Source organism: Pistacia vera, unplaced genomic scaffold, assembly GCF_008641045.1.
Source record: "Pistacia vera cultivar Batoury unplaced genomic scaffold, PisVer_v2 Contig57, whole genome shotgun sequence".
Classification (NCBI taxonomy): domain Eukaryota; kingdom Viridiplantae; phylum Streptophyta; class Magnoliopsida; order Sapindales; family Anacardiaceae; genus Pistacia; species Pistacia vera.
The window spans coordinates 218,457-230,883 of NW_022196412.1; the positions used below are offsets into that span (position 1 = coordinate 218,457).

Sequence of the window (12,427 nt, forward strand, 5' to 3'; positions counted from 1 at the left end):
GCTGGGTCAAAATACAGTAAGTGGGATAATGATGATGACTCCAGTTTTGTTTTGATCCTTAGACGTAATACCAGATGCACTCGGAAAAACAAACGTATATTGTAAATTGTCTTGGGGCCAAAACTCTGTGAAGTGCGGGAACATGTGACAGCATTTTGATGTACTACCATCAGAATCTTGCCAACCTCTACATTATAAAAATAAACCACCCCTAGTCAAATTCAATTACTCAACTCATTCGTTGTCTGCATATATTCGGGCGGATCAATCTGTCCACTCACTATTTTTATGCAACATATGAAAGTCAACTACAGTATTCCTTCAAGCTCAGTTATTACTAATAACATAAGTTGGATGATTAAAAAAAAACTGATAGGATAAGATCATAAGAAGAAACAACAATATAATATATGACAGAGGCTGCACACTGATATAATCATATAACAAAGACGCAGTTCAATCAGTAACCTTCATTTTAAGAGGTAAGAGTGTGGTTTAAGAAATTTTCTTAAAGTCAAATGATAGTTGGTTGTACCTAAATCTCTAATCAAGTGAGCATCGGTCAAACACATAACAGCAAGTCCACGTTTCACATGCTCCTTCATACCCTTCCATCTTCTGTAATGTCAATCAGAAATTTCTTGACTAATATTTATCACTAAATAAATCCCCATGGATAAGGAGAAAAGACAAAGTAGAGCATCAGTACATAAACAAACGAGAGACTTACGTACTTTTGCCAAAACCAAATAAACAGCAATGCCATTATTGACACAGTCATGCCTGTAATACAAGATGGTTTAAGTTAGACCAGCAGAAGGTTGCATGTTTTCGTTGATTCTTTTAAAATGATACAAAAGTGACAAGTAATATGACTGTAAATTTAACAAAACAAAAATTTTTATAGTTATACCTGACCAGAGCCAGAAAAAAAAAAAAATGTTACACCCCTACTATAAGAAGCCAACTAAATATTGGTTTTCCTAAAAGGGAGTGGCAGTCCTAACCACCAAAGAATTAATAGAAAAGCGAACTAAAATAAATTCCCTTAGTTGGCATTTGCTGGTTATGATGGAAGCTCTCTGGCATATCAAAAAAAGGCTTTATGGTCAACTATTGTGGCCTGTGGGTGACTGCAAATAGACAATCCCACCACTACATAGCATCCAATCCAGCAAGCTTGCGTAGCTTCTCACAGAGGATAAAGGTGATTGTACTTTGTGGACCCAATCTTGCGAAAACGGCAAAGCCCCTACAAAAATTTTAGTGGAAACTGTTCAAAACCATGAACTTTAACATTAACTGAAATGAAAAAAAGAAAATAACCTGTTAAAAGATGCAAATACATCAGAAATATTTCAGAACAGTAACTCCGCCCTCAGTAACCAGAATTCTTTGGAGAATGCACTGAAGTAAACATGGTAATAAATTTAAACCATTAACTAGTAAGTCATTGAGTAAAGGCTTTAATAGATCATCACCCTTTATAAAGTGCCCTTAGGCCTTCTGTACGCATGACCTGAAAATGCACATTACTAAGATATCAGACAAGAAATACAGGGAATGAATAGTGTTTCAGAAGAAAGTTTTATTCTAAAACTATAATTGGTAGTCAAGTGTTCAGCACGACGCATTAAAGTGATATGTAAAATAAGATCATGTTAATTCAAATTGAACCCTGATATGTGTGTATTATAGAGGAAAAGGAGGGTGCAAACACACAACTTTTTTTTTAGCATAGTCAGAACAGGTTATGGCAATGACTCGGGAAAATGTGGATCAAACAACAAATGAAACCTTTAGCAACATGAATATGGAAACCAGAAGTGTTAAAATTGGGACTCTGGTTACGATTGCATGTTACAACGAGAATGATATAATGTGTATTGAACCCACAACAATGGCAGAAAGGAAACAGAAGAAAGCAGCGAGAAAACAATTTCCTAAAAGGTAAAGAAAACTAGCACAACACAATATCATCTGCAAAGCTCAGTGGTCTTTTCATACTTAAAGGTACAAAAGCTATATATCAGAGTCACTGAATTACTATTCTAATCGTTGACTAATTTAAACAACACAAGTAATCAACACTACAATAAGGTCAATCTCAATGATAAAATAATAAGATAGGTAAAGGAAAAATCTAAAAAAGTAAGAAGTAAAAATGAAACAGAATAGATACCTGGTATGCACAATGAAATCCATTTTTATAGCTTCCAACTGTCCTGGATTCCCGTTGCAACATGAGACGGGTTTTGACCATGTCCACAGGTGCAGTTATAAGGGTACTCACCAAGCCTGCGATTGAACTTGAGCTACATCAAGTACACTACAGTTAGATATCAATGAAATAAAACAACAAAACTAAAACATTTAATATTGAATTAAATGGTGTCAACAAAAGAAAGTATCACAAGATTGGGCTTCACTTACTAGTATATGAGCAAATCTAGTAACAATATAATACACCATGAAGTATTATATTAATACTATGTAAACACTTCATCAGAATGACTAAAAATGTCACCAAAACATTCATTCAGTCATACTTTGATAAGACTTGACCACATCGATTGAACCTTCATCTTTGATAACTTTGGCTTTTTCTGTGACAGCATCAATTATTTGACTAGAGTGTATTTAAGTAATAATTTTTAAATTATTATTTTAATAATCTAATAATTTAAATTTGATTAGTTTCATGATCTTTTTAGTTTTCAATGTCATCTTAGGGCCTAACTTTAGAAGGTTCAAAAGTTCTCTGAAATTTAAAACACTGTATCTCATAGGAAGAGGAAGAAAGTTACAAATAATGTCATACATCAAATGCAGATGAAATCCTTCTTCAAGAGGTGTCCACCTAATCAAAATCTGCATCAATCAGAAAGGAGAACATTTAAATTATGCAAAGACTGTTTAGAAGAAAATATTTGGACAATGACAAAACAGACAGTCTCTTTAGGCTACAAAACTAAAATGAATTAAACCGTTCAGAAACTGTGGAAATTACTTCGTGGCATTCAAAGTGAAAAATAGCATGCTTAGAACTTGACCCGCTTGGATTCATCGTACGTTGCAAGCTGCGAGGCAGTCAAAGCAGCAGCTCTGGCCATAGCAGGGCCGACCCCTTTCCACAGAGCTCTTATTCCTTCTTCGGAAATGAGTCTCTGCATTTCTGCAATTGGTCCAAGGCTCGTGTTAGAGCTCATTTGCAGCCGTACCTGATGAAAGAAATGATTTCTTAGATCCAAGTATAAAAAGGAAAGTTCTGAAAAGCCTAACCTTATAGTTTACCTTCAGAACTTCAGTTGGATTAGTTAGTGCAGTTGCAGTCGCACCAGAAAATGCTCCAGATGCAATCTTAACCAAGATATTGGTGGACCCAAATGCCCAATCGCAGGCATACTTTGAGGGCTCATACAAGCCCAAACGTAGACCACCATACAAAAGTGATCTTGCCAGTGCAGGTGTCAATCCCAGATACAAAGACTTTGGGCCTTCATTTTTCAACATTTGAACAAATAATTGTCCCTGTATGCATACATTAACAAATCATAAAACAGAATTAACTAAGAAACCAGAACATCATGGTAAAACAAAATCAAAAGCTTGGCAACATACCATTCCAGTCAAAGGACCCCTCTGACCAACAAGTTGCATTTGCAGCCTAACTTTGAGTACATCTGCATCCCAAAATGAGATAATTAGATGTCTAAAGATTCAGGAAACTTTTCCTATACTTCCTACAGCATATTAGAAAGTTCAAAATCAAGGTCTAAAACATCATCTTCCCTTTGAATTCCAATTGTTTCATATCTAATTGTTCTCAAATATAGTTACCAGGATAATCATCCATGACTTAATAATAGTAGAATAGTGAACCATTTATCCACTTGCTCCCTTTAACGCAAAAGCTCATTGTTCAAGAAGATTTCATGAATGTACAGCTTGCAATATGAAACCCTCTGTTCTTTTTTCTAAGCTAAAGGTTCATACTCCTTAATCCAACTTATGCTTAGAAAGCTAGGTTGAACCTTCCTATGAATGCAGTTACTCCTATAGAATTATTGATGATCATTTGCTCATAACCACCAAAACACAAAAGTCTTTAATAAAGGGTCCAGTCGGCACCTCATTGTCAACCCTTTCGAAGGATAGACCAGGCAATTGAAAATTTAACCCAAATCATCATCTACGTGGAATGCAGAACAGTGCAATGAATTTACGGCCAATGGCAGTGCATCAGTTCCTCCAAAAGAGATAATCCAGTTTGAGTTGAATTGTGACAAATTGGAAACTCTTAACTAGCAAAACATAACTCCTAGTTTCTAGCAATTTCTCATAACACAATGTAAAGCTACTTTTCACAGCCACCTTCAACATTTTGTCTATAGTAACCCCATTTATATACACTGTGAACCAGACCACCACGTTGAATGGAAACAAGGAATAAAGAACCCAATCCAGATAATCCCTGAACCTTTAATTTTTTTCCCACCCACTAGTTCTTGCTTTGACATTTGAAATTAAGCATCAAGCAATCATGATAAGATTACACATGCACAGTTGAACTAAGATAGTGCCATGCCCAGAATTTTTTTTTTCTTCTTGTAATAAAAAGATTATTAAAAAAAAAAAAAAAAGTTATTGCAAGTCATGGAAAAATGAAATTAACCTAAAGGATGAGTGACACCAGTTGCAACTGCAACAGCAAGTCCGCTTGTGCCGAAGTGAGAAAGAATATGAGATGGCGTAGCCGACCAAATCTGCTTCTCTTTGACTTTGACATTAACGGCACCTGAAGAATCCAATTAAGACATCAGTATCAAATTTTTACTCTCACTTAACGAGGCATAACCATCAATAACGCTAACGATACGAAACATAAATTTCATAGATCCGAAAAAAGATGATTATCTGTAAAGTACATTAGTTCTGAATTTATTTAATTTTCTCTATCTCCGTCTTCTCAGCAAACGAACAACGATGAAGATCGAATAGAAAATCGGAAATTACCGGAAAGCGAAGAATCGGCGCCCATGCTCTCGATTTTTTCCTGCAGTTTACTGTCGGAGAAATTAGTGAGGAACTGAGGATGTAAGGTTGGTTTAAGAATCACTTTAACCGTTATCCTTTTATTCAATGGGTAAACGCCACGTGTAATTGGAAAGAAAAAAATGATTTTCTCTTCTACAAATTATTTTAATTATTTTTTACATTATAAAATTATCAAAATTGTTATCATTCCGTAAGCTTAAAATGCATGTCAAGACAAACTGTTCAAATATATAATTTTCTTATATATAAGTGTGCTTGTGCACGCGCATGTGTTAATTTCTTATAAATTTGTTACTCTCTCTATTTCGAAATAAAAGATGTGTTAACCTTATAAATTTTTTCTAAAATGAATATCGCTCGACCAAATGCAACCCTCTCTCTCTTTGTCGAAGTATGCCCTTATCTCCTCTCTCTCTCTCTCTCTCTCTCTCTCTTTCTCTTTCTCTTTCTCTTTCTCTTGCCCTTTCTCTTTCTCTTTCTCTTTCAAAAGCCATTTAACACAACTTTTATATCAATCATCATTGTTTTTTCTTCGTTCCATTTCCCAGCACTTTCAGAGGGAGGAGCAAAGAGAACAAAATTTTACATTAAAAAATTAGTTTATTAAAAAGTGTACAATAACTTAAAATGATTTTTACTTCGAAACGGAGGGAGTAATTAATTAAAAAAACTTTTTTCATTAAAAAATATTATATTGAATTCTATTCTTTTGTTTGATAGAATAAAAAGTTGAAATAAAGTTGCAGCATTCTTAGGAAAGAAAAGGACCTTTTTAAAATTATACGTTGATTTTACTGACCTTTAGACGTTTTTAATCGATTTTAAACTTCAAAAAGGGTCATCTATGTAAATTCATTTGGTATAATATTCTCTTGTAATGAAAACTTTCACTTATAGCAATAATATGCTCACAAATCAATGAATAAAACTCATATGATATTGTCACTCTTTTTTTCTTTTTTTTTGGTTAGTTACAATGAATATTATTTTTGTGTTTTAGTTTTTAGATTATAGCAATAAATAATATATCATTGTGTCTTATTAAAGGATTTTTTTTTTTTAATTTTATAAAAAAATATTTTGTAACATAATTTCAAACTTTCAAATCTGGTCACACGTTTTCTAACAGCCCAAGAAATTTTAAATTTGGGTGCCAATCGATTCATATTCATCCTCATAATTACAACTTTGAAAAATTGATTAATAACTTCCACATGTGATAATCGATCACGTGCATTCAAAACTATACATTCATGGACATTAAAATGCAAATAAAGAAAATGAAAGATATTAGCTATCTATATTCAATTTATTTGAGAAAGTTTAAAAAATTACAACTTTAATAAGCACAATAAAATGTGACCATTCAATATTTAATAATTATAATTTCTTCGACCCTCACATTTTGGTATATTAAAAACATTCGAACCACATAATAAATTTAATAGTCACATAATTCACATTCTATACACTACAAAACATGATTTTACTTGACCACCTTGCATTAGTAAAAAAGAGTAATTTTATTATTATATATATTTATTTGGGTCAAAATTTTCGAATCAAATCCACTTGATTCTCATAATGTAAATTTTAGTTATTTTGTTGATTACACATTAAAATGGTGACTCAATAGAATGGATAGTGAAATTTAGAATAGTAGGGGTGAAAGTGATATTTTAAGGAACTAAAGGGGTAACAAATAACTAACAGTAAGGCGGTTTTTGTTATTTTGAAAACGATAGGGGTTTCTTTATTATTAGATAACCTCAGAAGGTTACATAGATATATAAATATGGTTTCTGTCCATTAGCGAAATGTTTCTCTAGTTGGTTCACTCTCTCTCTGCTAGGGTTTTTAATTTTTTCTCAATTCACAGCATTGATTCTTGCTATTTGGTTTTTTGATCTATACTCGGTTGTAAATTGATCTACACAAAGCTATGCCTCGGTACGTCCTTTTAAGTTTTTGATGTTTGATTACGAACGATTTTATGTTTATCTAATCGCGAATTCTTACGCATTTTCTTTTCATGTTGTTTGTACTAATTCGCAGGTATTACTGTGACTATTGCGACACATATTTAACCCACGATTCTGTAAGTGGTTTTGGTTTTTTCCAAGTTCACTTTTAGAATTGATGTTAGTGAGCATGATTCAATTTTTCTTATGACATTTGATTTTATTAAAAATTGCGCTTGCCTTCATTCGTACTATTTGTGCGCATGTTGTGCCTTTGAATATCTTCCAAGTCATCTAACTGGAAACATCCTACTAAACTGATTATTCTTGCTGTCTTTTTCAGCCATCTGTCAGGAAGCAGCACAACGCAGGCTACAAACATAAGGTATTGTACAAATGTGTCCTATATCTAAGTGAAATGCGCCACTTTATTTTCTCCTAATTATGTATTCATTTAAGGCAAATGTGAGAAGCTACTATCAGCAGTTTGAGGAGCAACAAACTCAAAGTTTAATTGATCAGAGAATCAAGGAACATCTTGGCCAAACTGCTGCATACCAGGTTGGTGCTGCTTACAATCAGCATGTAATGGCTCAGAGGCCCCGCCCACCAGTTCTACCAACACCTGTTATGCAAATGCCTGGAGGTGCTCAGTTAAATCCAGCATTACTCCCAGGGATGAGGCCTCCTGTTCTACCAAGGCCAATTCCTGGTCCTCCAGGTAAAGTGGGGTTAAAATATATTTTGAATCCTTGCTAAACATGTATTGATTCATATGAGAATGCATTTTGCATGTGAGCACATATATTTTATAACTTGATTGTTGGTGCCCACATCCTTGCTTATTGATCTGGCAGATGTCTTGTCGCTGGCTGTTCCTGCTGTTGGTTGATGTCATACGTCGGTAACAAATTTGTATAGTGATGGAGAACTTATAGATTTTTTCTGTATCAGTTACAAACCATGTTAATAAATCATTTACTATTGCCAATTCTCTTTTTCAAACTTAATTATCTTTCTTTAAGGATTTATTACTGGCAGCACCAGTTTATTAAGTGGGGGTTTTGCTCGAGTAATTAGATACAGAGACCATTTGATAGGCTTATTCAATTTTTGCTCCTAGATACTTAGGTTATAGGTTTTCTCTTTTGATCTCCTTGTGGACAGCTAATTGACCCAAATGTACATCTTTGATAAAAATTTCTTTATTTCCTATTTAAAAAGATTAATGGGCAGTATCAGTTTAATCATTTGATTGGCATGGGGTTGTTAGAAGGTTCATTTGACATGGATTATGGTGGATTGCTCTGTTTATGAAAACTAGGGCTGCCCCGCTCTTTACTATCAACTGGCTCTTTTTTTTCTTCTCCTTTTTTCTAGAAAGGTAACTGTATTATCCTAGGTTTCTTTGACAGACATGCCAAAAAAACGATGCCTGTTGACTTCCCTTTTTAGAGTTTAATGCTTGTGCTTTTTGGTGACCATCTTATAATGTATTTTTTGCATGTAATCTAATCGTGTGGCAGCAAGAATGCATGGATTTGAATTATTCTGATGGTGTTAGCAGGTTATGTGTCTGCTCCAGGCATGCCATCGATGGTGGCACCACCTGGTGCTCCTCCTGTACCTGGTCAAGTAAATGGTCTTCCTAGACCTCCTCCTGTGCTTAATCCAATAGCAGTTCCTGGTAGTGCCGCGCCACCTCCTTCGTCTACTGGAGCTCCTACCATGGTTACACCTTCATATCAAGCAAATTCATCTGTTCCAACGAGCGGTGGGTTTGATGGTTTCAATGCCAATGCCCAAGCTAATGAGTCCAATCATTAGTATGTTCCAAGCCGGTATGTTTTGCTTCTCTACCAAAATGAAGGATCTTTATTGCAAGTATGCCTTGGAATCTTTTGTGATTAATGACGTGTTATATCATCATTAGTGCGATGAAATGTAAAAGAATAAATTATATAAGTGCTCTTTGACTAGAGTATGTGTGGAATATGAGGCAGTATGATAACAAATTTGGGCAATTTATAACAATTGAACAAATTGTGTTATGTTTGGTCACTTTTTTCTTTGAAGTTTATGGAGTTCCCATGCAATAACTTTTCCAAAGAACTGTCCACATCATGAACTGTAACTTTGAAGTGGATGACTGACTGGGTTCCAAACAGATCTGTTTAAATTATGTTAGGATCAACTTCCCTTAGCCCACTTACTTGGGATGTTGAATCTTACACATTTCTTTTCTAATAAGATTTTGGGGTTTGACAAGAGTCCCTAATTTAGACTTCGGCAAAAATTTAGAAGGTTGAGACTCTTTGGCAACAAAAAAAAAAAAAAAAAAAATAAAAAAAATAAGAACGAGATGATTAAATGTTTTATATATCAATACTCTTTAAAAGCTTCTAGTTCTGATTTCTGTTCTTTTATTGCCTTTGAGAATTTAAGACAAATGAAGGCTTTTCTGATGTTTGGCTTCCAATGATTTTTAAGTTTTTTGTATTAATGATGACTACATTTGGATACTTATTTTATTGTAAATGACACTGCTTTTGTTGCAGGGAGTCTAACTAGCACTTTCACTGCATGATGTATGACTTGGGGTTCTGGATAGGTTGTAATGTGCTCCCAGAGCTTGGCATGCAGCCCAAAATGGTTGTGAATTTTTGTCATTTTTGTAAACATTAATGAAATGTCATGGAACCCATGTAGTTATGTTAAAAGGTTGTGAAAAATTTCTATTCAATGTGATTTGATTAGTGGCGGAATAAGAATAGAAGAAGTTTGAGACTAATACAAGTAATTGCTGAAACTAATGGTTCTTAATGGATTTTAGTTTGTTTTACTCGGTATGATTAAGCTGAAATGGTGCTTTTACCTATAACTGATTGTCTTATGGAAATATATTATATCTTTATATTAAGCTGGCCAGATGTAGGAAAGGTTTCACTTTGTAAATTATTGCACTTCACTGTTGGTTGGCAAGCTTAGTATGGGTAGATTGTCTCATTGTAATATGAATGTTCTTCACTGGAAGACGATTTTAAGAGCAAGAAGAAAGAGACATCTTGTTCTCCTTTAGGATATATATATGTTTAAATTCTAATTGAGTTTACAAGAGTAACAAGACAAGACGATTGCAATTGCAGCACACACCAACAAAAAGATGGAAAAGGTCGCCATCCAGTGTTTTACCCTTACAATTTGACTAACTCCCGTTGCAAGCACACATCTTTCCTTAACCTTGTTCTGGTTTGACTCCGACTGGCATGATTCTTGAAGAGCTGATGTCTGTAAATAAAATAAAAAATATATATTATATAAACCAAAAACTTGATTCACCTTCACAACTCCAAAAGCATGAGAAAAATTCCAAATGCTAATCAATAAACGATTGATTCTTGTTCTTGCAATGCAAGTTCTGACCTCTCAAATTCCAGTTTCTGGATTATTATCCCATTCAGTATAAGTTCTGAAGTATACGCCGCTATTCCTGTAGTAAGAATAGACCAAAAATGTTTTACTTTTAACATTTGAGTAAATTCTTTTGTTTAAAGAAAAATGGGTTAGTTGTATTACCTTTATCAAGGAGAGGAACACAGATTGCACGATCTTCTTCACAGGAAAGAATGAATAGATTATCTTGGATGTTTGCAGCAGAAGCAGATATCTGACTTTTCTCCACTACCTAAGTAGTAGGAACAAATATCAAGCACATTAAAGGTGCTATAAATTGCTCTACTGGATCACTACTAGCCATTGAGTCACAATTTTTTGGCAGATTCACAAACCTGGCCATGAACTGCCTTGACCAAGCTACTCATCATTTCTTTAGGAGGTTTTATGTTTGGGGTAATGAATACACTCCGACCCTGTTCATATCACCATTTTCAGTCTCTCTAATAACATGACATTTTTGTTATTTTTTAATTTTTATTTTGAATCAACCAAAAAAATTGACAGTAGCTTATGCACAATCACCTCTAGAAGTGGATGCTGGCTTGCACGAGCAACCGAAACAGCCATGCTAAATCCAATTTCTTTTTCCTTTTTGGCATCCCTCAGGATGTAATTCTTCTCATCTATTAAACACCTTGCTTGTCCGCAGCTCTCCAGCCATAAATGTGTCACCACTGGTTTACCAAGAGCAATGACTTCTAACATATTCCTTGTACGCACAAATCTATTTGCTATAAAGTGTGTGGCATCCATGGGACATGTTGCGGTGGAAATGCCAAGCCGTGCTGAGATCTGCTGGAATCAAAAGGAAATAACAATAACAATAAATACACATATATATAAGTATATAAGTGATCTTGCAGCTGATTGAAAGACAAAGGACTTGTAAAAAACACCTTTTTCTGATGCTTGATTACACTGTCATCCAAATGCTGGCTAAACAATACACGAACATGTGCCGTATCTTTTCGTCTTCTTAATTCCTTCCATGTGAAATCGGGTATTGACTCAGGGACACCTAATTTGATAAGCTCTTTCAAAAGGGAGGATTTGGGTAGGTTTTTACTAAAGGGTCTTTTGTGATATTTAGAAGAAAAACAGTTGGAACGTGCGACGTTCATAAGATTGGTACGGTTAGTGGTAGTATATCCTGAACTCGAGAGCTCAAGGTTCTTGTTTGGTGAAACACCAAACTCCCGGTTCTTTTGTACACCATTGCTAAACAACCCAAAGTCCATTTCATTTACCTCGCTGGACTGCATGAATGCCATTTTTCTATCATGGTCTCCTCTAAAGGTTTCCTTTGTGCCTCTATTGTAAGAAGAGGTTTTGTGATTGTCTTCCATAATTCTTTCACTTTTGTTACAATAACTTTTGTGTACATTCCCACCTAGTGTTCGTAAAGGAACAGAAATGTCATTGGATTTTGAATGGCTTCGCACTTTCCGCAATGCTTTTTTCCCTTTAGGGTGGCTCCATGTAACTAATTTCATACAACTGGTTGAAGCACATAATTCTTTGCAACTTTCCTCCTTTTTACTTAAGTTGCTGTCTCTAGCTTCAGCTGATGAATCTGCATAAAATGTAGGACATCTTTCTCTGCCACTCACAAATTTAGTAGGATCGGCCACTAATCTACTCCTCTTTCTCCTGTATTTAAGGATGCCATCATCTGTCTTTTGTCCCGGATTATCTGATTGATGATAGGTCCTTTTCAATATATCTCCAGCCGAAGACGGCGGGATTGCTCTGTTTATGAAAACTAGGGCTGCCCGCTCTTTACTATCAACTGGCTCTTTTTTCTTCTCCTTTTTTTAGAAAGGTAACTGTATTATCCTAGGTTCTTTGACAGACATGCCAAAAAAAACGATGCCTGTTGACTTCCCTTTTTAGAGTTTAATGCTTGTGCTTTTGGTGACATCTTATAATGTATTTTTGCATGTAATCTAATC

General features: G+C 34.7%; 3 protein-coding genes across 10 annotated transcripts; 1 reads left to right on the plus strand and 2 right to left on the minus strand.

Annotated features, from left to right (window-relative positions):
- Nucleotides 1-406: 406 nt before the first annotated feature.
- Nucleotides 407-5,096, minus strand: LOC116108752 (mitochondrial substrate carrier family protein ucpB). 8 transcript variants are annotated; one of them, XR_004124678.1, is made up of 10 exons: nucleotides 5,017-5,096; nucleotides 4,676-4,798; nucleotides 3,622-3,683; nucleotides 3,295-3,531; nucleotides 3,054-3,221; nucleotides 2,822-2,871; nucleotides 2,183-2,315; nucleotides 1,482-1,519; nucleotides 735-1,252; nucleotides 420-618 (listed from the first exon to the last, which is right to left on the minus strand). XR_004124678.1 is itself a non-coding variant. In XM_031394989.1 (9 exons), exons 1-9 carry the CDS (start codon nucleotides 5,039-5,041, stop codon nucleotides 1,156-1,158), a joined length of 930 nt encoding a protein of 309 aa, XP_031250849.1. In that variant the 5' UTR covers nucleotides 5,042-5,096; the 3' UTR covers nucleotides 414-1,155. The 8 variants fall into 8 exon arrangements, 3 of the variants coding, with proteins under 3 accessions (XP_031250850.1, XP_031250849.1, XP_031250848.1); XR_004124679.1 differs by having other exon boundaries at nucleotides 731-1,252; XM_031394989.1 differs by having other exon boundaries at nucleotides 414-1,252; nucleotides 2,183-2,298; nucleotides 2,808-2,871.
- Nucleotides 5,097-6,870: 1,774 nt separating this feature from the next.
- LOC116108810 (U1 small nuclear ribonucleoprotein C) lies at nucleotides 6,871-9,828 on the plus strand. The gene is made up of 6 exons (XM_031395036.1): nucleotides 6,871-7,008; nucleotides 7,114-7,156; nucleotides 7,363-7,404; nucleotides 7,479-7,740; nucleotides 8,587-8,860; nucleotides 9,578-9,828. The coding sequence occupies exons 1-5, from the start codon at nucleotides 7,001-7,003 to the stop codon at nucleotides 8,844-8,846; spliced, it is 615 nt and encodes a 204-aa protein (XP_031250896.1). The 5' UTR covers nucleotides 6,871-7,000; the 3' UTR covers nucleotides 8,847-8,860; nucleotides 9,578-9,828.
- Nucleotides 9,829-10,209: 381 nt separating this feature from the next.
- On the minus strand, nucleotides 10,210-11,947 carry LOC116108854 (PAX-interacting protein 1-like). Its single transcript, XM_031395093.1, has 6 exons — nucleotides 11,372-11,947; nucleotides 10,998-11,267; nucleotides 10,808-10,888; nucleotides 10,596-10,704; nucleotides 10,443-10,509; nucleotides 10,210-10,307 (listed from the first exon to the last, which is right to left on the minus strand). Exons 1-6 carry the CDS (start codon nucleotides 11,819-11,821, stop codon nucleotides 10,214-10,216), a joined length of 1,071 nt encoding a protein of 356 aa, XP_031250953.1. The 5' UTR covers nucleotides 11,822-11,947; the 3' UTR covers nucleotides 10,210-10,213.
- Between the last annotated feature and the right edge of the window lie 480 nt (nucleotides 11,948-12,427).